Here is a 25,123-nt window from a genome sequence, read left to right as displayed (position 1 = left end):
GGAAACCTCCGACAAACAAGCACCACAGCTGCAGTTCCCCTAATGTCCAGCAGAGGCAGCAGTGAGTCCGTCCCCATAAGTCCCTTTTCCATTTGACCTACTCGGGTCGACTGGTTTTCCATTATAACCCAGTAGTACCTTGTTTGCACGCCTTTCGTCATAGCAATGCGTCGGCGCATCTGAACGTTCCAACAAAGGTGGACATCGAAGCTAATATTTACCTGCTGCTCGGTCTAGGTGTTCGTCACACTCGGGGGATCACGGCGTTGTTTTGCAGCCGAGTTTCAAAAATGGCAGTTTTGATTTTTGTGAACGAGACGCTCTCATGACTCGTTGAGTGACGCTACTGACCAGCCAATCGGTTGCGTGCGGTCTGACGACGTCACATTTTAGTCCCTGTCTGGATCACTTAGAACCCCGGCCGAGCAGGTACTAAAAGAATACCTGGTTTTTAGTTTTTAGTACCTGGTACTTTTTTAGTACCTGGTACCAGGTACTACGACCTAACGGAAAACCCTGGAAAACGTGGCAAACTGTGCCAAGTCAGTCTGAGTAGGTACTCTAGGAAAAGGGGCCGCAGACTCCCGTGTTACAACTTTACAGCAGAAACAAACATGTTTACAACCTGATACACAAACCGTTTGGTCTCTGTGGATCGTTTCCTGTACAGGGGAGGATGTTTCTATAACTCACCTGTTTAAATCCTATTAAGGTTTAAAGTTTGCATTATTAGGGGCGTGGCCTCTTTGACGGACAGGTGGATGTAGCCGCTAGGTGTCTGCTGCTAGCTGCACCTCAGCTAACTGCACCGTGTTTGTGCTGTTGGAGCAATTTTGGAGCATTTTTAATGACATCATGTGACCAAAAACACGACTGCTGTGAGGTCAGTGTACTAACAGGCCGTCACAGAGGGCGGAGCTCCGGTTTGCTGAGTGAAGTTTGAAGATTCGGACTTAATGTTTGTGATTAGCAGGTTTCTGTCTTAGTGAGGGTCTCGTGTTAGCTAGCATTAGCCGATAACTCAGGGCTCCACCCTCTTGTGAAAACGCGGTGACAGACGAGACGCTCCAACAGAGGGCGTGGTGCAGACCCGACGTCTACCTGCATCTCTCTGATTTGGAGTTTAGTTTCTGCTAATTGCAAAGTCAGCTCACCTGGTATTCCCAACTTTTATTCCCAAATTCAACACGTCCAAGTTGTACGTGAACTTCAAAGCATGCGTGTGATTATCACAGCTCTGCCGCTTTTCATGCATTAAACCGTGTTCTCAGTGTTTGCTGTACTTTAAGGTGACGAGGTTCAGGACGCATGATCACATTCACATGATCATTTTGTTATATATCTGCGTTGTACCGTCTCATGGAAGGCCTTCAGGACAAGGGAGGCAGCATTGTTCTTTTCCTGCGTATTGCTGTTAGTTGCGCTGTCGTAGGCCTTGTCGTAGAAGATTTTCATCTCCTTTGTAACCTGCAAAAGTTTAAATAAAGTTATTAGTTGTTGCCTGGTGACAGAAGCACACTAATGACTAATAACTCACACAAGGTAAAGAATATCGAGATATGAATTTTGGGTCATATCCTAAGTACAGTCTGCGGTTGCTGATTATATGAAGCATGTTTAATCCCAGGTGTCAACCAGGACCAAACGCTTCCCGAGCGGTCGTACTTTGGGATCCCCGATTTAACCTGCAGTGTCAGCGTGCACACTCACCGTGTCCCTGTTCATGTAGCCCCAGATTCCAGCTGCAACCTCACAGGCGAACAGGATGACGAGGCAGGCGAAGAACTGCAGGACGGGCCAGAAACACAGCAGGTGAGCGCGAGCATCCTCCTACCTGAGCTCCGACTCAGAGAACACGTGCAGGTAACCGTGCAGCTGCTGCGTTTATTATAACTTTTTTTTAACTCAATTTTATTATAATTTACAACCTTGCAGCTTAAACTTGTCAATGTTCACAAGTTGAACAGACACAGGCAACGTTAAAAGAAACTTCACATAATATTAAATAAGACGATCTTAGTAGCAGTAAAAAGTGAACCTCTGCTGGATTAACAGCACGTACGGACTGAACAATCCTCTCTGCATCCACGTTCCCTCCATCTGATCTCTCTTACTTTATCAATCCACATATTACATGAAGGCGGGTCATGATTTAATGGTGATACACTTTAGTGCTGCTGTGAGCAAGATTCTTACGAGAGACTTTGTTTTGCTGTTGGTAAGACTCACTAACTGTTGGTCCTTTGTTAAGGGTTGTTGGGAAACTGTATTGAGAGCTTTATTCCAAACTGAGCTAATGTTTGGACACGACCAGAATGTGTGTGAGTGGGTTCCTAAGTGAGTACCACAATTTCACCAACGAGTGTCGGGAGTTGGTTCATTTTAGCAACGATGTCTGGGGGTCTAAAATATCTCATGACCACCTTCCATTTAAATTCTCTCCACAGCCCAGATTTAGTCACCAGATGGGAAGAGGTGTTCGGTGAAGCCCAAGTCTCAGAGGAGACTTGGGCTTCACCAAACACCTCTTCCCAGGTGTCCTCTGAGACTTGAGTGCCAGTCTCAGCTTCCCACCTTGCCTTAATATCCAAAGTTGCACTTGTATTGAAACTCATAAATGCGTTATAGAAATTACTGATCAATTTTGGGGAGGAATTACTTTGAAATATTTTAGAGATATTTCCTCGATGGCTGAGGGCTCCAAACTTGCCTCCATTCTTTATGTTTTGTCAAAAAACTTCTTAGCTGCAAAAATCTAAAACAGTCCGAAGAAGGAAGCTGAAGCCGACGTTCAGCTGTTCAAATGAGCTCAGGTCCTCACAACATGACGAAGTTTATGAAGCCTGTTATTTGACCTGCTCCGAAGTCTTCCACAGTAGGAGAAAAACCCTGCAGGGAGGAGAGGCTTGATAGAATTGAAATTTCTTTTGGAAGACCAAATGTTTGTTTGATTCTGCGCCAAATCTTTAGTGTGACCCTCGTCCGTTCCCCCGTACGCACATTTTTAAGTTAGAAAAAAGCAGGGAGTCCAATGATCTTTCACATATTGTCTTCTCAATGTTTAGCCACTGAGTTTCAGACCGATCCCGTACAGTCAGGAGTCTCGTAGAACAGCCGACCCCCCCCCTGCAGTTTGACAGTTTTAATGTTTGAAACTTGATCCTTGGGCGTTTGCCTCGCCATATCAATTTGGAAAAAAGTTTATCTGAATTATCAAATGTACAGTTGGGAATGTTTATAGGCAGCATCTGAAAAAGGTATAAAAGTCTCGGTAATACATTCGTTCTATACTCTCGATGCGACCCAGGAGAGACGGAGGCAGGACTGTCCATCGCTCTCAATCTGTTTTTATTAATTTACTTTAAACAAGTCTGAGAATAATTGAGGGATTTGAATTCCTAAATGCTTGATACCTTCATCAGGACGTAGCGTTTTTTCTCTGAAAATGTCCAGATGAACAGATTCAACTTTTTGGGATTTCCTTGCCTGGATGCTTGAGCATGCATCCTGATATCTTACAGTTTATTTCATGCTGTGTGGGCCTGCAGATGGAAATGAGTCGGGAGCTAAACCTGGTGCGAGGCATCTTTTCACATCATTATTCGTGCACCGTCTCACACAAAGAAATATTAAAACTATTAGCAGGTGTGAAAGTCCACAGGGAAGCTTCAGCGTGACTCACAGTTCCCAGCAGGCACTGCGACTCCTGGATGGCGCCGTAACAGCCGAGGAAGCCGACCACCATCATCACCGCGCCGACCGCGATCAGAATGTGGACACCTAGACAGGAACACAGACGGATGGTCGTTACGAGAGGGGTGGAAGTCATGCTGGACCACAGACTCACAACTTCTCATTTTATAACACGTGTAGTGACGTGTGGCGGACAGCAGATGGCGCACTTTTGTTTTCATGCCAGGGTGGTGAGTCATGTTCCTGTTATGTTCACACTTTTCTCGGTTTCTAACACAAAGCTGCAGCTCTGTAATGTAACACGGATCCATCATCGGGGCACCAAACAGATTTTTCCTAAAGCTTCCACAGAATTCCTGGTAAAGACGGAAGACGATGGGAACAAAAGCGTGAACGAGCTCCAGTCTGTGAGTGTGTCTGTTATCAGCGAAACTAAGTTTTTACAGCATCAGAGAAAGTCTGCATGTTAGAATCAACATGTTAAAGCTCGTACTAAAGAACAGCATGATCCCAGTTCACAGGAGCAATTTCACTGGAAAAATCTGGAGACGCACAAATCTGCCACCATCACTTATTTCCTGCAGATTCTCACTTTCATGCTTTAAGGCCAACAAATACATTTGACACCATTCAGCTCAGAATAAACACAAAGAAGAAGAAGACTCGCTCAAGTGAAAACAGACGACAGACCCTCGGAGCAGCTTCGGACACAAACAGGAAGTCGAACCCAAACAGATTCCAAATTGTCGTCCCGGCAAATGTAATCAAACACTGAGCGAGACCGCCCCAGCGGGGACGGCGGCGTCGCCATCACGGGCGACAGCAAGAACGAAAGGCAGATAAATCAGTGACAGCAAAGTTCAAGATGACGGCCGCGGCAACAGCTCGCCTTTATAAACACGCACGACGTTTACAGTGGCACAACACAAACGCTGCTTTTCACAATAAAAGCCTAAAGAACTACATTAATGTTTATTCTCAACAGCTGTGGAACCCACAGACTGTACGTAGATGATGGAGCGCCACATTTAGACCCACCTTACAATTAATGGCATCAAAGATAAATAATAAAAAACAAAACTCTGAACTAAAATGTAAAAAAGAGAAAATTTCTGAATAATTATCTGAGCTTCAAAAATTTCCTTTGAGTTTAGTTTCAGTCGTTTCCTTCTTTATTAAAATAACACGCACGCTCAACTCGGATGCTTTTATTTGGGAGGCGTTCATCCCGCCCTCCTTCCTGCTTGTCAGCTCACACATTATTGAATTATTGGACCGCTAACTGCTGCTCTACCCCCCCTCTTTCTTTCTTTTTTTTAAACTCGGAGCCACAAAACTACGGGTAATTTATAAATCGATATCTTGGCAAGTGCTCCCTCCATCTCTTCCATTACGGCTCTCCGGTGTCAAACTCCTCCTGGCGGTTTGCCGCTCTTCATCCCTCGCTCTCCTGGCGCTCGGCCATCAGTCCGTCCTCTCTGCGTAATGCTTTCTCTCATTCAGAATTATGCTCTCAACCATGCATTTACTTAAATGTCTCTTCCTGTCTCTCCTTATTTAATCCTCTTATGGCTTTGCTTCCATTACAGCCTCTCTGCTCCATCCTTCAGCCCACTGCTCCGTAGGAAGAGGAGCTGATGGAATGTGAGATCCTCGGCTTTGTGCCGAGATCTTCTCAGATGTTACAGACGAACATCCGCAGGAAGAATCCGTGGTTTCTCGTCTTTATTTGTCTGGAGAAAACATATAAAACTGCATCTGTACAGGCCCCTCGCTCTCAGCTCCACTCCTTCCTCGCCAAACAGATCGCCGTTATCCTCGGCGTCATTCGGCCGTCTCGGACAGACTCCACCACCTCTGCGAGCTGCAGCAGGTGGAGAGGTGGTTGTTGAGCCACTACGCTGAGCAGAACCAGAACCTGGACCAACAGAAGGACGTGGAGCCCCACTAAGAGGGACCGCTGTCTCTAATCCCACGGGAATGACTCACGGCTGGTCAGAGTGTGAAAGCCAAACCCGACACTAGGGCTGTGCGATGTGACCAAACTCTCATATCCCGATAGACATTTCTCATCCCGATAACGATATAAATCCCACAATAATGCATTTTCTGTAAATTCTGTGAATCTCGGGCAGCTCGACTGGTGTGAAGTGTTTCCAGCTGCGCGTCGTGTAGCTGGAGTCGAGTGTTTTGACCGATGCATGAAACGATACATTTTTAGACATAAGTTGTAACGGGCGCCGTTTTCTTTGTGAGTGTTTATTACACGGCGTGCTGCGGGGAAAAGCCTGTTCTAACGTTTGAGTCCGAGGTTTATTTTGAGCACCTGACGGCTCTTTTTGCTTCTCATCCATAAACTCTCTGCATACTCTGTCATGTGATTCTTGCGCAGGTGGTTGAAGAGGTTTGCAGTGTTTGAGTCTGTGGTGGGGCCGGTTGGCCTTTTGGAGCTTCAGGACTTTGGTTCCTTTACATTCGTTTCGTTCCTTCATCCAGTTAAAAATGTAACCGTGGTTCCACTTTCAGACTGATGGGTTCCTCTTCTAGTCTGAATTCACCCCACAGACTTCTCCTGGAAACCTTTACTTAGTCTGCTCCAACAATTTTGATTCAACCGTCCAGAAAACAGACGGTACTGTTGTGAGTCCACAGACGTCACCCTTACAGTCACTGTCTGTCAGAGCCTGTAAGCTCTGCTCTTTGCCTCTGCCTCAGTTTGATTACAGCGGCACGACCGGCTTCTCCCCTGTGAGCAGGACTTGGTGGTGGTGGGTGGAGATCTGCCTCCACCCGGCTCTCTGTGGGTTAGCCTTAGATTTATTATCATTTGTCTTTTCTGATGAGCACAGAGTCGCTGCTTCCGCCGTCGTCCGTTTGTTTCTCCGCTCGCTGCTGAAAATAACCTCGGAATTTCCCTCTGACGATCAAGCCTTTATAACCCAACCTCCAAATATTTTACCCATGTGTGACGTTATCTGGGGATTGTTCATCGTACGGTGGAAACCTTCCCTTCTGCTGCTTCCTGTTACTTTTTTCTTTTATTACAGTTATTGTTAGTACAGTAGTCCAGCCTCGGGAGGAAACCCTGAATCCACAATGGAACAAGCGATAAAGACCTTTAAGGTGGAACTTCAAGGTTGATGCTAAAAACGCAGACATGGCGGTGCCCACGTTTCCTGCCTGAACCCTTTCCCCCATAAAGACGACCTCAATGACAAATTGTGAAACCTCAGCATGCATCAATAAAGTCGTGCTTTGGCGACCATTAGAGCAGTTTGTGCGTTTTTCTCGGGGTATCTGCAGAGAGCACCCTCGCCCGCTCCTGAAGCACAGCCAGTCGTTCTGGTCTGTAAGCAGCCTCAGGAGAGCGTCAAGGGTTACTGAAGCCAGTCTTCAAGAGTCTATGACAGTCGACGGCATTTTAAAATCTGTGACTGCATTAACCAGCTGCAGGAAGCGCCTTCACTCACTCAGTGAAACTAAAATTACACAAACAGCTGCGATAAGCAGACGTGGTTTCTTTGGTTGGAAAAGGAAGTAGGATAAAAAACCAAAAGGGGAATTTCTGATGTAATATTTGATTTCGTGTCATTTAAGAAAACTTCTGTATTCCCAAGAACAGAAATGACAAACGTTTTTAAAATCCTTTTTAAACAGCGATGACGTGATGCGTGGGCATCAGCGAGTTCCCATAAATAAATCTGCACGTCTTTGGATGTGCGTTCCCGGGAACGTTTAATCTGGAGGCTTCTGCATCAGAGCGACGAGTCTCCTGCAGATCCACCTGCAAAGGTTGGATGCTCTCTAATAAGGACTAGCCACAGTGAACCCACGTATGACGCAGTCACATGACTAACCGGGTGGTGGTTTCATTTCTTTATTCCCAGTTCATGATGCACCATTTTTGTACCTTTGAGCACGAACCCAGAAAGGCACTAAAAATAAAACTACAGAGCAAAGTTAGTGGATGTGACGCAGGCTGTTGTCAGGGGAGGTTTTCAGTAAATGAATTCCCCACGTAGTGGAATATTTAACACTGCTCCATTTTGGTCCCTCCCGTGAATGTGGCCGAGGGGCGGGACTCTTTGGGACTTCCTGACACGTCGGTGTCATTTCAACTCTTGTGGGAGTCAACGTGAAACCAGGGGGCTCAGTTTACTCCTCTGGGTGCTGGAGGGGTCGCTGTGTGAGTGACTTGCTGCTGAACAGGAAACTGAGTCAAGTGGAGTCAAGTGAGCTGAGAGCACGAGAACTTCCTGAAGCCCCAGTGTCCTCAGACATTTACTGGAGATTTTAAAAAAGAGGGTTTAGAGGCTTTTACTGTGAAAAAGGTGCCGCTAACAGCATTCACTCACACTGCGAGTTATTACAATGATTATTACATCATACACGGGCCTCGCAGATGAACTAAGAGTAAGTAGGTAAGTAGCTTACTCTTGAACTGAAGCATATTCATACCTTTCTCCTACATGTGCGTCACAGCGCCATTAACGCCTCGCTCCAGAGCTCCGAGCGAGCGCCATGCTAACTTTCCATCAGCAGCAGCTGAGCTCTCAAAGACGACTTATGCAAAGAGGAATTATTCTGATCCACGTTCTTACTCTTGGACTCTTACAGAGCAGCTTTGCATGATTAACAGTTTGAAATATTCAAAATAATCCTCTGACACTGGGCCTCAGCTCATCCTCCGCAACACGCCATTTTAGCTCCTCCCTCTTTGAGACAACTTTTAATTGGCTACAACTCACAAAGAAAAAAGGGTGTGGCTTTTATCCCGTTTCTGTGACATCATTCAGATCCAAGAGTAGAAAAAACACTATCAGAAACTTTATGTTTAATTGGAACATCTACCACTGGAACAGGAAGTACATGACAGGAAGTCATTTCAAAATAAAATTCTCAACGTTCCACTTCGTGACAAAGACAGAAGAGCTGTTGGGGACAATCCAGTGCAAGGTTTACAAAATGAATCTACGTCTGACTCATCAGGTTACACTTCTTTATTCTTTCCAGGAAGCCTGATTTTTAAAAAAGGCATTTGTAAGGTCAGATAAAATTCTTACTAACTGTGCAACAAAAGATTATGCAACCTGCAGGAAACCAAACCCCTGACTCCTCATCACTGAGAAATCTGCAGTACGGCAGTGGAGGAAGTGAAAAATCGGGTTTGAGCAACATTCGTTTCTCCAGAATTCAAGGGAAACTCATTTTTAGAATCACGAGCACATTTCAAGGCGACTATTCAGGCGTCTGTCGCTGCTTCAGAACACAGTTTAAAGTGTGTGCATGTGTTTAATCGTGTAGAAAGGCAAGAGGAGGGTCACCGTGTCTGTGAGCGCCGGGAGAAAGCAGAGAAACAGATGTAGGGGGAAAGATGGCGATGGAGCCGCGGAAAAATAAGTTGAGTTGAACGCTAAACACAACCAGATGGGGACGGAAAGCAGGAGCGAGCAAAGGAGAAGAAACTCTCACAGAGGCGGGGGGAGGAGGGGTGGGGCCACTGAGGAGGAGGAGGAGGAGGAGCAGGAGCGAGTGAGGAATTTTTTCCTATCCCGACAGTGTTTTTTCCTCCCCTCCTCGGGAATGAGAGGGAGGCTTTATGTAATGCGAGGGTGCAATCATCGAGGCCGCTGCAGAGAAAGTCCCTGAGTGGATCCTCTCTAATGAGCGAAGCTTTTCCCCTTGAACAACCGCAGCCCGACGGCGCCGTCCAAACAGCCACGCCTTTATTTTCCCTGCGAGACGCTTCCTCACTTTTATTTTGCTAAATCACACCAGTTCTGCTTTTCCTGTAATGCCAGCTTTCATCTCTCTACTCCCTGCAGATGACTCACAGACGGGGGAACGACTCGGATCTCGTCACAGCCGTTTTTAAACGGGATCACGTGACGGCCTGTGTGCGCTCCATCAGCGCTGATCACAAGTAGATGTTGGTTTGGGCGCGGCGGGCTGAGCTCTCAAAACAGCCTCTGACCTACAAGTCATGAATACCACGAGAAGTTGAGAGCGTTCAGCTTCACTTCCACCTGACTGTGTCACATGACAACCGCATTCATGCTGCGAATCCCACGCTCCACCCGAGTTGCAGCATGGCGGCGTTACAAAACCTATTCGTGTCGTCCTCTGATGGTTCTGTCAGACGGCAGCACGGCCCCAGGACCTGCCATGATACCTGCACCAGCACACACCTGGCCTGCTCCTCTGTATGACCACACTGAGTAAGTTACAATGAAGAGGAGGAGCTGTTGGGTTGCAAAGCAGCTTGCAGAGGAAGCAGCAGCAACTGCAGGGAAGCTAAAGCAACTTAAAAAGTGGGCTCTGAATGCTCCACCAACAGGAGTAGCTTCCATACTGTGTGTTTGTGACAGAACTGCACAGCACGAATGGGCCCGCCTCTCTGCACTGGACTCACTGGGATGTTCAAAAACCAGTCTGGCTTTCGCTGCGTGAGCATTTTCCTGCAGCCATTAGAGAACGGAAAGCCGTGTCCATAAAGTGATGCACATCATGGTGAGCAGCAACACTCTGCCTCTCCCTGTGGTATTCAAACCATGATTGATTGGTACAAAGAGGCCTGCAGTGGGCCAAGAACCCCCCCCCCCTCCCCCCTCCATCACTGCAGCAGCTGCAGGCGGGATCGACATGCTCTGGCTTCACAGATCAGGCACGCCAAACCCTGAATCTGTGTGACTCAGCAGGAAATAACATTCATCATATCAACTTTTTCCATCCTCCAACTGTCCAGCGTTTCCTGAGCCCGTTCCCAGCTGACGCCCGACACGATACCGTCATCCTCGCGCTGCAGCGCGTCGAGCCTGAGCGGCTTTGCTGCTCTGCAGCAGCCTCTCTCTCATCTACAAGGCGTGGTGGCCGCTCAGAGCCGCCGCCGCTCGCCGGATGTGTTTTTATTTCCGGTGACTTAAACTCACAGCAGCAGCCTCAGAAACGTGTGAGAAGGCTTAGAAGCCATGTGGTCCAGATTCATGATTTCAGTCAGAGAAAATCCACGACTGCAATTAAAGAAGCCGAACATTTGGAGGACGAGGATGTTTTAGTCGTGCGTGGTCAGGTTCCTTTGTTGGTTCTTGGTCCAAGAAAGAACCACTGGAGTTGATCCAGGAATCTTTGGAAGCACATGGAGAACTCCATACAGCGGGACCCCACCGGCGTTCAAACCCAGGCCCCTCCTACCACGCTACAACCTCATCTGTTCGTTCTTCAGAACATCTGTTGGACGGCTCTGGTCCAACGTTTTAAACCCACTCGATTTCATCTCAGCTTTAATAAGAGCGAGGAGGACGGTGAGCTTTCATCGCAGCGAGCTGATGTGTTTCTCTGATAGATCCACATAAACTATTTATGCCCTGATAAGTGGAACTACTTCAGTCTGTGAGGCAGATGCACGATTGATTCATTATTAATGTTAAAATAACAACGTTAAACTTTGATAGTGCCTAATAAATAGGTATAAACTAAGTGTTAGGAACACGAAGGCTTCACTCACTAATATATTTAATCATGAGCTCAATAAAACTGGCACAAAACTGACCAGGTGAGCAGGTGCTCACAGAGGACAGTCCTAACCAGCAGGGGCAGCAGTGAGTCAGTCCCCATAAACATGTTTACAGCCTGAAACAAACTGTTTGGTCTCTGTGGATCATTTCCTTCCTCATGACTTCTATAACTCACCTGTTTAAATTGTATTAAAGTTTGCATTATTAGGGGCGTGGCCTCTTTGACGGACAGCTGGCTGTAGCTGCTAGCTGTTTGCTAGCTTCACCTGCACCGTGTTTGTGCTGTTGGAGCCTTTTGGAGCATTTTCAATGACATCATGTGACCAATAATATGGCTGCTGTGAGGTCACTGCACTAACAGGCCAATTTTGACTGGAAGTTACTGAGCTGCTAAACACCGAGGACGTTTTCACACCTGTAGTTGGTTCAATTGGCTCGAGTCCCGTGAACTCCAAGCGAACCAAAAATGCGTCGCTACAAACCACGTGACCATGTTCAGTCTGCTCACCGGCCAGATGTGTGGAGGAGGTGGATGTAGCTCAGGAGGTAGAGCTGGTCACCTACTGCTCGGGGGTTCGATCCCTGGCTCCTCCAGTCGGCATGCAAGTATCTACCCCAAGTTGCTCTCTGATGCGTCCAGCGGAGTGTGAATGTGGTTAGACAGCACTCAGTTTAGAGTCAGTGCTTGTGTGACTGGGTGTTGTATAGAGCACTTTGAGTAGAAAAGCGCTTTATAAGAATCAGTCCAGTTACCGTGTGTCTGGGGTGGGAGCAGCAAAAGTAAATACCGGAGGAAGAATACGGAGAATTATCCTTCATCTCAAGGCTAGCTGCTAGCTAGCATCTGTAGTTCACACGGGATGTTTTTCAGCTCCAATGTCTAGCTGCATGCTACACAACCAGGTGCATCCTGGTTCAGATCGGTGCGAATCACACCTGCACCGAGCTAATGTTTCACATACATCCTATGATTGTAGCACTAAATGAATCCTTCTGCTTTCATATCTGCGGGCTGAGAATATCTAACAATGAATGACGGCAGGAAAGTCCGCTGATTTGTTTTTAACTGTTTTGACCTTTGCTGCCATGAACCAGGGCAGTGAGATTTTACCTGGATAAATAAAAGATTCATAAACAGACAGGAGCATAACGTGGTGAGCACACACGTGACATGAAGCAGACATGAGTACGTACTGATGTAGAAGGTGCTGGGGGCGTGGTTTCCATCATATTCGAGACCCAGCAGGGTGGAGATCTTGGGGTCGTGTCTCAACCACAGGGCCACTCCCAGGATTACACCTCCAGTAAGCTGCAACGCAGAACACGGCACATGTAGTCATCCACATGAAAGCTGTTTGTATGCATCCACACTGAAACACCAAAGTCACACAGCTGCACAAATCAAGGTGGAAGAGCAACAAGTAAAGTAATGGCTTCACTTCCTGTCTGACTGCAGGTGAAGCACTAAAAGTTCTCAACACAGCATCCACTTATACTCCAACTAATTCTTTCAGGGGTGTAAAATCCACAGTAGTCTACTTAGGGGGCGTGACTTACCACCACCTGTTGCAGGTAAAACACAGACTGTAGATATGAGGCTCAAATGAGGCTCCTCAGAGAAACTGAACCATCAAAAACTGAGAGAAAAGTTGAACACATCTTCATTCAGCCCATCACCTTTGAGATTCTGGTGTACACTCCACCATCGGTCTGAGAAACAAGTCCACACATCTGCAACCGATCTGAAGCGACACGTTCCCCCAGTCACATGGTCACATGGTTCCCCCAGTCAGAGGAAATCTCTGTGAGGGCCTGATAACAACAAGCCGGCAAAACACGCGTTTCCATTTCAAATTAAACACACACACAGACGAAGACGACTGCAGGAAGAAGCACCGTCAGAGTAAAGTCAGAGTGAGGAGGAAAGTTCAATGACTGGCTTCCTTCCTGTATCCATGACAGTATGTTGGACTGATGTAATCTCCAAAATCATCAAAAAAGATCAAAGTTCCTGTTGGTCTGATTTTTATAAACGCAGCTGTGATCTACACGAGGACAATAAGACCAATCTGCTAAAGCTGTGAAGCTGAAAAATGACGCTCATCATCTCCATTTTAAACTCAAGCTTCACTGAAACCAAAACAACCCCCCATCTTCCTCCTCCTCCTCCTCCTCCTCCATTATCGAGGTCCATTCCAGCTCTACGGCATGCTGCTGCCTAGCAACCAGATCAACACCACGACACACGCACTTGGAGCATGACTCAGGGAGGCTAAACGGTCTCTCAGAGCTGTTTCCTAAGAAGCACTTAACTCTTTACCCCCGACAGCAGCAACCCCACCAACAAGACCAGTTTACATAACGGGTCAGCATCAGAAGTGAGCGAGGGTGGTCTGAGGGTACGAGCACGCCGTCGTTTTATTCGTTTCAGAGTCAGAAACCTGACTGAAGTTTGTTTAAAATCAGATGGGAGACGGCGGTCGGATTCGTAACTTCATTTTTCCGCTGCTGTTCCTTTTCTGATGGTGACATGTCCTCATCTTTCACAACACGGGAGTGAAAATGTGCAGAACGTTCACATTTTACAGCCGTTTTTAGAGGTCGAGCAGCTGTTCGACTCATTTACTGTTTCGCGGAAACTGTCGGTGTGACGTTTGCAAAGACAGCAGAATGTGGAAAAAGTTACGCATATTGATGAGAGTCACTGTGCGCGCCCACCGCATCCTCATCGCAGTGTCACAAGTGCTTGTTGCTAGGTTACAAAAACCATCACTTCTGCAAGTCTGACCCCATCACTTATCCAGGAAGTGAGGGAGAAAACAAAAACATGTCCGCCAGAGACGCCAGACAGAGATCAGGTAAAGATAAACCGAGAACAGGAGCAGGCTTCAGGTTTCAGACGGAACAGGATCCAGAAAGTCCTGCTCTGCTGACGCCGCCGCCTCTGACAGGATCGAAGATGTAACCGAGTCGGTTACGCAGCCTCGTCCAGAATAAACCAACAGAGCCCGACGGGGACCACGCCACGCGTAGGCCGGGTCGCCTCCACAGATTTAAAGCTGGATCAGGGAAACCCTTCAGCAGCCATGTTCACGTCTTCAGACTAGATCGCCACGCGTCCCCGTGAGGCTGACATAACGCACACCTGTCAAACTGATGATCTAACTCCTGATTGGAGGAACAAATTCTTGGCACGTTTACACAAAGCATTTTTATTCCAGTCAGGCTTTGAGTCCATGCGTCCAGGTAAATTGTGTCATAAGTCCCGCCCCTTTTGAAGCGCAGCAGATTTTCAAAAATTGAACGTTTATCACCGAGCAGAGCCGGGAGAGCACCGAGGACTCGGACTGTGCTCAGGACGTCTTTCTTACATTCTGACTCCTGCAGTCATTAGTTAGTTTGACCAACAGTCCCGCCTCTTGTTGCCAAGCAACCTTTTAAGGTGTTTACTACATTTGTCATTTAAAAGTACGAACGCAGCTTTATACTCTTGGCGAGGCGACGGGGAGTTCCAGCGATCATCATGCGGAACGTGAGCCAAATGCACCATAATGTGGAGTCTGGATGCGGCTCAAAGGGAGCACACCGAGTGGACGTGTTTCACGGAGCGTGGCGGTGAGACGTGGACACCTCCCACTGTGACTGCACCGAGCTTCGTCACTTTCAGGTCGACAGGGACGTGAACGGAGGGAAGCGGCGTAATCCCAGACACGTTACTGTGAAGCGACGCGTCTGCGGCTGGGATGTTTAATGCGTCCGTATTGGTCGCTGACTGATTTCCTCATTGAAGCCGTTTGAATCAACGCTGTGAGGATTCCTCCACCAGCTGACGCAGAGCTCATCCTCTGACTGCAGCTGTGGTGGATGGATGTGGTCTATTAATCAATTCTGCCTTCATCACTTACTGGACAGACAGAAAATCATGACCACACCTGCACTCGTCTTATATTTATTAATAATAATAATAATAATAATAATAATGGATTGCATTTATATAGCACTTTTCAGGACCCTCAAAGCGCTTTACAATTCCACTATTCATTCACTCTCACATTGTATACAGCGCTTCGAGTACTCCGGGAGAGCAGAAAGGTGCTGTATAAGAATCAGTCCATTCACACACTGGTGGAGGCTACAGGTGTAGCCACAGCTGCCCTGGGGCAGACTGACAGAGAACTTCCTTTGGACACGTATACGACGAACCCTCATCTTCTACACATATTTCATAAACAGACAAAATTCACCTAATGCTCAACATTTCCTGTTAGTTGACCTCAAACAACAGGGTTTGAACCAGCTCGATCAGGTGCTGGTGAGCACAGGGAAGTAATAAACGAGGTCATCGCAGATTCAAAGCACGTGAACCGTGATTATGGGATCATTTCAGGACAGGTTGAAGGTAGAGATTTGCAGCTCGATGCTCAACGAGCACTACAATCAAAAAGAATGCAAACGTCACAGCTCAGTAAGTCGTTTGCTTTTTGGAGTCCGAGTCTCATCAGCAGAAGAAACTCTTTCCTGTTTCAAAAACAAGCTCAGGCCTCACTTTCACTGAGCAGAGCAGAGCCGCCTTCTCCTCTCTATCACGCTACACAGTTGTTTAGAGAAAAAAACATTATTCTAATAGCAGATTGGAGGCTTTTATAAAATATGTAATTTCAGCCAGTCCTGCTGAGACATTCCACTTCCTGTTGGTCCCATTGTGCAGACACTGCAGGAGCTCTGCCAGGAAAAACACTTGTGGGACAGATAAAATGTTAGCTGCGGAGCACTGACTCAACCGTACTTCATAATAAATAAATGATCCAAGTCGGGCTTCCTTCCAAAGATCAAAGTTTGCTTAAACAGATTCTTCCTGTTTGAAGCTCTGAAACGAGCAGATTTGGACTCTGTGAGCAGATCAGCCAGAACCAGCTCAGACTTTATCGGTCTGCAGGTTACCGTTGAACGCGGGGAGGGCTGCGTGTCTGACTCTACATTCAGTTCAACTTTATTTATGCAGCATCAAAGCACAACAACAGTCACGTTAAGGTGCTTTACATTGCAGGTAACTACAGTAATATCACTAAGTGATGCAGGCTGTCTCAGTATCACTGGAGCTGAACCAGATGTGTTACATAAAGCCTGGAGTTGGACTCAGAGGCGACACCTACGTGATCACAAACACAGCCGGACTCTGAGCTCTTACCTGCAGCAGCTCCTCCAGGCTGACCTGGATGAATATGGAAATGACCGACGGTTATTCATTTACATTTTAATTTGTATTTATGAGGCGCTATCGTTGATGTTATCACTGGTGACCGGTCTGTGGGTTAAAGTGCTCGCCTTAAACTTTTCTTATTTCTGGAACTCTGGCTCGTTTACACAAGCAGGCCTTCACAGCAGCTGCAGAGCCACAATCACGGCTTCTCCTCTTGCATACTAGCTAGAAAGGCTCAGGTTTGCAGGTGCACGATGATGTGCAGCTCACTTACTCCAGCGCCGAGTTACACCACCCAGACTCCACCCACCTGTAGCTGGTGGTCAGACATGAACACTAACTGCTCCGGGCTGTTCCAGTATCAGTGAACAAGCTGCGTGTCCACAGTGAGGTGGTTTACACGCCTCCATCCCACTGTGGGAAGCCCCACTGTGGCGAGGTCTTTATGGATAGCACTTATCAACGTTTGTTTGGTTCTTTATTCGTTTCCTTAAACTTGTGCAGAAACGGATTCATAGCTTTTCTTAAATGTCAAACGCCATCAGCGCTGAAGGACAATAAAAGGCAGCGACAGGCGAACCGTTACTGGTTTGGTGCTCTGGCCAGTTGCTGCTGGGATTACGAAATTGCTTGCCTGTGTTTGACTAATCCCATCACAGTTTGATCAAACCCAAAGTGACTCGCAGCTGCTGCCGGAGGATCCTGATGCTCTTTGTTGTCCAAAAACAATTAAAGGCGTTAATGACGACGGTTTCATCTCACAGGAAATCAGGCGGGACTCGAGCTCGTCGGTGAAGACGATTCCAGTTTGAGAAACCCGGCAGGCAGACGTCCCGTTTGAGCGACAGCTTGGTGACAGTGGGAAGAAACCTGCAGCAGAACCAGGCTCAGGGAGGGGCGGGGCTCATTCACCTCGAAGTAGTGTCAAGTTAATCTTAGGACCCGCCCACTTTGCTTCCATTTTTTTAACCCGCACTTGTCTGACATCAACGACTTTCTCTGGTCACTTCCTGTGTTGACGCAGCTTTATGATAATGCCCCAAACCTCGGTTCAGTCAACCAAGCACACCTGGCACACAGGTACGTCTTAGACCTCTGAAGGATCTGAACTATATCCGATATGATGCCATGTTACCTAGCAACCAGCTACCAATGGACTAAAATGACCTGGCTTTAGATTTTATGGACATATAACACTTTATAAAAGCTTTGTTTTCATGTCATTAACATTTAATGAAACCTTCGTCATCATCATTGTTATGCACATGTGTGATGGCAACAAAGAACAGACTCCCAGACCAGCTCCAGCCACACGGTTCCAGTTTATTACACTGTGTAAAAGCAGATGTGAGCAGATGTGCCAGACTGCTGTGACCCATCACCAGACACAAAGGAAGCGCGGCAGGTATCGGGATATTTAAGGAAGCCGGGTGTGGTCTGTGGTGTCATGGTGGGTGTCAGGAGAGGCTGACCCACAGCTGCTCTCCTATTTCAGGGGAATGCCGGGACCTGACGGGGCAGCCGGAAGAGGACGGGTCAGCTGGACAGCTGCACCAGAAGAAGAAATCTTGTCACTAAAAGCATCCACGTGCGTTTTGTACCACGCCGCGACTTCAGGATAACTGGAATCTGCAGCTCCATCATAGCTGCCGCTCAGCTCGTAGTTCACAGGCAGAGAAAACACGGCTGCTCCGCCCAAGTCCTCGCACTTCAGCTCGAGTTTCCCTCCCACCGCTGTCTATTTCTGCCCGCCGCACAAGCGCGAGGCAGAATGTCGGGCATGCTGGGGGTGGGTTGCAGGAAGGGTGGGGGTCAGGATATGCGGCTCCTTTCCAAACCACCCCCACCCCCACATCCTGTTTGACGCAGCAAGTCACGGCGTTACTTTGGTTTGACTGTTTTTATTGTTTTCATTTCGTTTCAGCGATGATCCAGATGTTCTCAGGTCGGCTCGGTTTATTTCACACGTTTGTTCCTCCCCGCCTTAAAACCAGTAACTGAGGATTAAAAAAGGAGTCACGATTAAACCCAGAGTTTAACTGTTTAACCCTGAAGAACCGTTTAAAGTTCGATTAATGAATCTTTACTTTTAAAGACTACGTTTAGTCAAAAGGGGAGAAAAGTGAAACTGGGACATCTTACGAGCTCAAACACCTTCAAACTCAAAGCCCAGTTGGCTTCTTTTCCACGCTCTTCATGCTACCGTGACCTGGCTGCCTGAGAACTGCACACACAAACTCAGACGTCTTTGATTTCTCTCGCTTTTTTAACCAAAATGGCGTCCTGCTCACTTCCAGCTGCTGCGAGGTCAGCTGCTGCGAGGTCAGCTGCACTAACAGAGCGTCCGAGAACCTGAGGGAAGATCAAGCGCTTCATTTGGAAGTTGCTCAGCACTAATGAGCAGGTATCTGTGCTAACTCAGCACGCCGCCCTGTCATCCAAACGAGGTCGCTTCTGGCGCCTGAAAACATGGCAGAAACAGAACGCTAAGGCCGAGTCCAGAAACGCCCGCCGGGCTGTCTCTTCAGTCCAGCTTCATGCGCTCGTATTTTCCTGCCTGTTTTTCCAATCAGCCGGTCCCACATTCCTCTGCTCCGGCTACACTTTTACTCAGAAGGTCAAAGTTCAGGGTGCGCCGCTACGATGGCGTGGTATGCCTCAGTGCTGCGCACACACTTTGCACGAGCAGCTGCGGCACACGGTGAAAGTAAGAAGGTTTGGTAACGTGTGTGTGTCCTTAAACGCGGCGCTCTGACTATCTGCCGCACGCCTCCTCGCTCCCCGTGGACTGTAGCGCACGTCGCGGCCCGACAGGACAGGAGGCTGCGCTCACGCGTGTGCGGTACTCTGAACGTTGGTGAGCTACTCTCTGATATTTCTGGGCAGCATTTGGCCGTTTCCCACGTGGAGACCTAAAAATGCAACCTCCCGCTAAACGAGCCACGAGCACGCGAGCAGAGACACCCGACCGACCAAACTGACTGTTCACGAGAAACATAACGAGAAACCAGCAGCTGCTGTGACGCTCACAGACCAAAATGGATAAAAGACTCATTCAAGCACAAAGAGAAACAGGTTTTCTGGAGCAGGCAGGAAAAAACCGATTCATGATACATGATTCAGGTTTGATCGTTTCTACCTGAAAGTCTGAAGGTGTGAGAATCATTAACACAGCTGCTCGCCAGCCGCCGCCGGTGGGTCTGAAAGAGGGCGTGGCAGACCAAATAAAATGCGACTATGAAGATAAGAGCTGCAGCAGGCTGCCCAGCTGATCAGAACGAGTCAAACTGATTTGTGCTCAGCATGAGAACGTTTATTTCATGCGCACAAACAAAAGGAAGCGGCCGGGTCGCCTTCGGACCATCACGCCGCTGCGCAGGCTGTGGGGTCGAGCTGATCCTTGACTTTTTTCTTTCTCAGAGCTCTCGCTGTCTCTCCTTTACAGCGAGAGCTCTGAGCCACGCTGACAGAAAGAGGCTGCAGCCAACGTGTCTGATGAAAAGGCAGCAGGAGGGTTTTACAGGTGAGCTGCTGGAACAGAAACGGCCTTCTTCCTCTCACCGGCGCACAGCTGACTGCTCGGCTGTGGCCCTGCGAGTCGGGCCTTTCAGTCAGAAACAGGGGCTGTTGTGGGCCGGGCTCCAGACAGAATGACCCTGCATCATTCATCGACACCCCCACCATCATCATCACCACCATCATCACCCCCACCATCATCATCATCACCCCCACCATCATCATCATCACCCCCACCATCATCATCACCACCATCATCACCCCCACCATCATCATCATCACCCCCACCATCATCATCATCACCCCCACCATCATCATCATCACCCCCATCATCATCATCACCCCCACCATCATCATCATCACCCCCACCATCATCACCACCTGTGTTTTTACTCATTTCTTGCTAATTATATTCACAGCCCGTGGAAATCCCCTTTAAACACATCTGTTAGAGTTCAGCTGCTGCATGGCGCTTGATGATTAGAGGAGCTGATAAGATAATGAAGCAGCCGCACGCTTGGTTGAATATGTTCAGGCTTCTTCTCGTCCACACGTGGACTGTTTATCGGACAAAACAGGAAAGATGACATTTTCCAACATTTTCCTGGGGGAGACATTAAATCCAGAGACCCCGTCTGAGACTGTGTGTGTGTGTGTGTGTTCCTGTCTAGCTATCTTTGTGAGAACCAACAGTCACTTGTGACACACAACCCGGTCCTCACAAATTTGAAGGCATTTTTGAGGCTGTGGTTTTAGTGTCAGGGTTACAATTAGGTTATGGTTAGCTTTAGGGTGAGGCATTCATTTTTGATGGTTAGGGTAAGGGGCAGGGGTCGGCAACCTGCGGCTCTTTAGTCCTTATACTGCGGCTCCACGTGGTTTGGAAAAAAATTATAAGTATTTAACGGAAGGAATTTAATTGTGTTAGTTCTTTTTAACTCGTTGTTCTAAATTGGAAGATTATTGTGATCCTGAAACATAAAAAAAAAAAAGTTATTATTTTTCATCGCTCAAAATAAGCGTCACACTCGCATAAACCGTACCCGCCGAAATGCCGTGCATTTATGGAGACTTTCAACCCCAGGCAGGCAAGTGGTAAAAACAAACACCGCTCACGCCTCACAGATGACAGCTTACTAGCGACTTCGTACAGCCGCGGTCTGCAGGCGGACGGCACGGCAAACCCGACCATGTTTGCATGAACACGCTCTTTTCTTTATTGACCACTCTTCACACACGGTTGCTGCACGCACGCAGCCGGCTGTAGCTTTGCAGCTCACAGCCCGACACACACCAACACAACAGCAGAGAGAGCGCAGACTTTAAGGCGGCGAGGCGTGATTGCAGATGCCGCTCAGGTGCGTCCGCCTCCCCTACAGCGGCGCTGCAGACCACGCCCCGCCACACACATTAACCAGGTAAAATAAATATTTATGCAGGTATTTTGCAAATACTTATTTTTCATTTTTTAGCAGCATAGTGCTTTTTTCCAATTGTTTTTAAAATTCAGGTCAAGGCTCCACTACAGGCTGCGAAATCCCAAAGGTGATATAAGGATGACGGCTTTGTTTCCTTTTTGTTATATTTCTCTGTAGCGCTTCATGGATTTCATAAGCAAAACACTTTAGTTGTTCACACAAAGCATAAAGGTAAAAAATAATAACAGTGTTATTTTCATTTTAGATGTCACGAAGTATTTGCGGCTCCCAGAGTTTTCTTTTCCATGGAAACTGGGTCCAAATGGCTGTGTGTGTGTGTGTGTGTGGGTGTGGCAAAGTGTTTCTGCGCAGTGTACCAGGGGCACGAAGAAAAGTTGTCGTACCATAGGCACGGGGAGTGTGTGTGTGTGTGTGTGTGTAAATGGCGTGCAAACACACACTGTCATGCTTCGAGGTGACGACTGCACACGGAGAACTTCGGGGTAAGCCCGTTGTTTCAGACGTTTCCATTGCAGGAACACTTTAAAAGGCGCAGACTTCCTGTTAGCGCTGGAGCGTGGACACGCCAGATGTGTGTGAGCGGTGGAAAGCTCACAGGCTGCTGAGCTGCAGCTGCTTCCTCAGCTCCACTGACACTGATCAGCACTTCCATGTAAAAGTTCACACATTTTAACTCTGCAGCTTCCTGAGAAGCGCGTACAACACTTCCTGTGACTTCTATTAAAGCGGCTGAAACCGAACGACACAGCAGACCCGAGCTAAACGTGGAGAATTATCCCAGCAGTGCGACACACAGCGGAGGCTTCAGTCACTTTATTCTTTTATTTATCAGACATTTATTAAAGTCTTGAAGCTCGTCAAAAGCAACTAAGGGTCCCCTGAACGCCGCGTTTTAGTGAGAACAAACATAAGCACATGAGGTGGAGGTGGTGGGGGTCACGGGGAGATCACAGCTGTATTGATTCCAGGACTCGACGCGACTTTTTTAAAACAATAAAATCTAATTTTTGCCTTTAAAAAAGGTTTTAGATATTACAAACACTGTTACACTGTAACTGGGGTTAAAAGGTTCCACACTTGCTCACATGCGCGTTTGTTTACCGTAAACAGCTGATAAGAAAATAGATGTGTAAACATGTGAAAATAAAACTGTTTCTATGACAACAGCTTATCCAACGACCTAACCGACGGTGATGATAAAGTCGCTGATTTCTAAGTAAGTTTATCATCATCTAACAGCTGCAGGTCGGCCATCAAAGGAGTGTCAAACATAAGGTCCAGGGGCCAGAATTGGCCCGGCAAACACTCTAATTTGGCCCACTGGCCAGCTGTGGTAAAAGTGAAGGGGGGTTAAAGTTTGGACTTTTAACTGTAGTTTTGTTAGTGTCACAGATTTTCCTGCCGATAAAGATTTAGAGCCTTCAGCGCTCGACCGATGACACAAAGAGACAACGACCATCGCGGGATTGAGGTTTTGTTAACCCGGCTCACACAAACAGAGCCTGGCTGTGCCGAACCTGCTTCAGAGGTTGGTGCCGTGTTTGGAGAGCGGCTACCTGCCTGCTGCTGCTCATGTGGTTTGACACTAAGAGCGCCTCGGTCAGTTTTAGGAGATGTTTGGGGGTAAAAGGCAACAACGCCGCTCGCTGACAAAGAGCGAGCTGGGAGTGGCCATCACTGATACCTGCGAGAAACGGCAGAAGCCGAGGAAGAGCCCCGCCTTCCTTATGATGCCAAAGGATGACGCTGGATTTATTTCTGATTTAAAAACTCGCTTCTTGCTCTGGAGACGCTCCCGGTGGGACGGCTCAGACTCCTCTGTGGTGGCGTGTGGACTCCGCCCATGAAATGGTGCAGAGCCTCTGTTTGCTATGGAGGGTTGCTTCACTTTCACTTTTAGTAAGGATGTAAAACAGGGATCGTCTGACTTTCTGTTCAGCTTTCCAGGACTGCAGCTCGGCGCTCCTGGACTTTCCACAGAGCAGAGAGAAGAAACCAGGAGCAGCAGCAGGGGGAGGAGGAGGAGGAGATGACAAACTGCCCACAAATGTTTCCACCATCCATTACCCAACACAGGCTTTGACTCATCCAGTGGAAACCCCTCCACCCACCCTACCCACACACACACACACACAGGAGGATGTAATCCACACAAAGCCCGCACACCACACACACCAAACTTCCAGCTCTGACTTTTCCTGCCACACAAACCGAGCAGTGAACATCGCCCGCGGTCACACACCTGATCTGTCCCCACCTGTGCACGTCGGCGCACAGTACCCACACTTTGCCTCGGAGGTACAATGTGGTTACGTAAGCAGAGCGCGCGCACGACTCCCCCACGACTCCCGCGCTGACCGTGATTTCCCCACCGCGAGCCCCTGCTGCCGACAATGTGCGCGCGCGTCCCGGAGCAGGCCTCGCGTAAAATGGGTGGGGGACGTGACGATGTCCAGCAGCTAGGGGACACACACAGACACACACGCGAGCGCGCTCACCCAGAAGATGAAGTTGAAGAAGAAGAGCAGGTATTTGATGCATTTGGTGCAGCCTTCCACTCCCATGATGCTCCGGGACTCGGTCTGTTCGGCGCAGAGAGGCACAGCAAGAGGAAGAGGAGCAGCAGAAGGACGGAGCGACGGTTCCGGAGAGAGCTCAACACTGGAATGAAGCTCGCACACCGAGGCAACACCCAACCCCTCCCTCCTCCCTCCGCCTGGCAGCCAAACAGCGTCCAATCGGAGAGGAGCGAAGCGCGGGCGCAGCCAATCAGAGCGCAGGGTGGTGAGCGCGAGCCAAACTAACCCATTGTGTTAATGAGTCGCAATTTAGTTACATTTTATTTACAAACACAGAAACAGACGGTAAACACACCCTCCTGATTACGTCATCGCCGAAGGCTCTCTCTTTCTCACTCACTGGAGGGAGACGGGGGGGTCACAGGGCCTCTCCCGGGGAGAGGAGGGGGCTTTCAGGGGGACTGCAGGGGGGAGGGGGGGGGGCGTTACGGCTGAAGATAACAGAACAAAAAGTAATCAAACGAAACCAGAAGCATTTTTTTAAACTCGATCATTTCTGCCTCATTTATGTTCATGTTTCGTCTCTTTCTCTTTATCCAAATTTATCTGGAAACACATTTAAAACAACAACACTGACTAAAGAGCTGCGCATGAATCACAGGGTTACACAATATAACACACACACACACACACACACAAGAGATAATACAGCAGCCTGAATATTGAAACTCACTCAAAAGCCCAAAAAGGCCAACATGGCTGTAACACAGGGGGACGCCGGGATTCAGAGGTCATGGAGCCAACCACATTAAAGGATTTAAACACACACACACACACACATATATATATGTGTGTGTGTGTTGGGTTGTTTTGTTTTTAGAGCGGGAGTTACGTTCTAAAAATAACCCGCGATAACTGAAATCCGCGAAGTAGCCAACTTTATTTTTTACAATGATTACAGATGTTTTAAGGCTGTAAAACCCGTCACTACACACTTTAGACACTTTTCTCAGACAGGCATGAACATTTTCAGTTTTCTCTCTTGTTTATACGCTCAAAGTTCAAACCTTCGTAAACAACAAACAAACAAGTCCAGTATTATAGGATGAAACCAAAGACACCCGCAGGTGACGACGTCTCGTCGACATTGTTGTGTTTGTTGGGGAGAAGACTTACAAACGTACAGTCCAGCACTTATGAGTCACACGGCTGGCGATCGAAGATTTATGTAAATGTGACGAG

General features: G+C 47.9%; 1 protein-coding gene across 1 annotated transcript in view; it reads right to left on the bottom strand.

The window, feature by feature from the left end:
- LOC146393063 (CD81 antigen-like) overlaps positions 1-24,070 on the bottom strand; it is a 28,522-nt gene extending 4,452 nt beyond the window's left edge. The window contains exons 1-5 of the mRNA XM_084925724.1: positions 23,861-24,070; positions 12,402-12,516; positions 3,683-3,780; positions 1,711-1,785; positions 1,354-1,467 (exon numbers count right to left, since the gene is read on the bottom strand). Coding sequence (XP_084781850.1) covers positions 1,354-1,467; positions 1,711-1,785; positions 3,683-3,780; positions 12,402-12,516; positions 23,861-23,926 — 468 coding nt within the window. The 5' untranslated portion in view covers positions 23,927-24,070. The remainder of the gene's footprint in view (positions 1-1,353; positions 1,468-1,710; positions 1,786-3,682; positions 3,781-12,401; positions 12,517-23,860) is intronic.
- Between the last annotated feature and the right edge of the window lie 1,053 nt (positions 24,071-25,123).

This window comes from Perissodus microlepis, chromosome 1 (assembly GCF_051167445.1).
Source record: "Perissodus microlepis isolate ML-2025 ecotype Zambia chromosome 1, ASM5116744v1, whole genome shotgun sequence".
In the NCBI taxonomy this organism is placed as follows: Eukaryota; Metazoa; Chordata; class Actinopteri; order Cichliformes; family Cichlidae; genus Perissodus; species Perissodus microlepis.
Note: the sequence above shows the minus strand (reverse complement) of the source record. Positions and strands in the feature narration are given on the sequence as shown.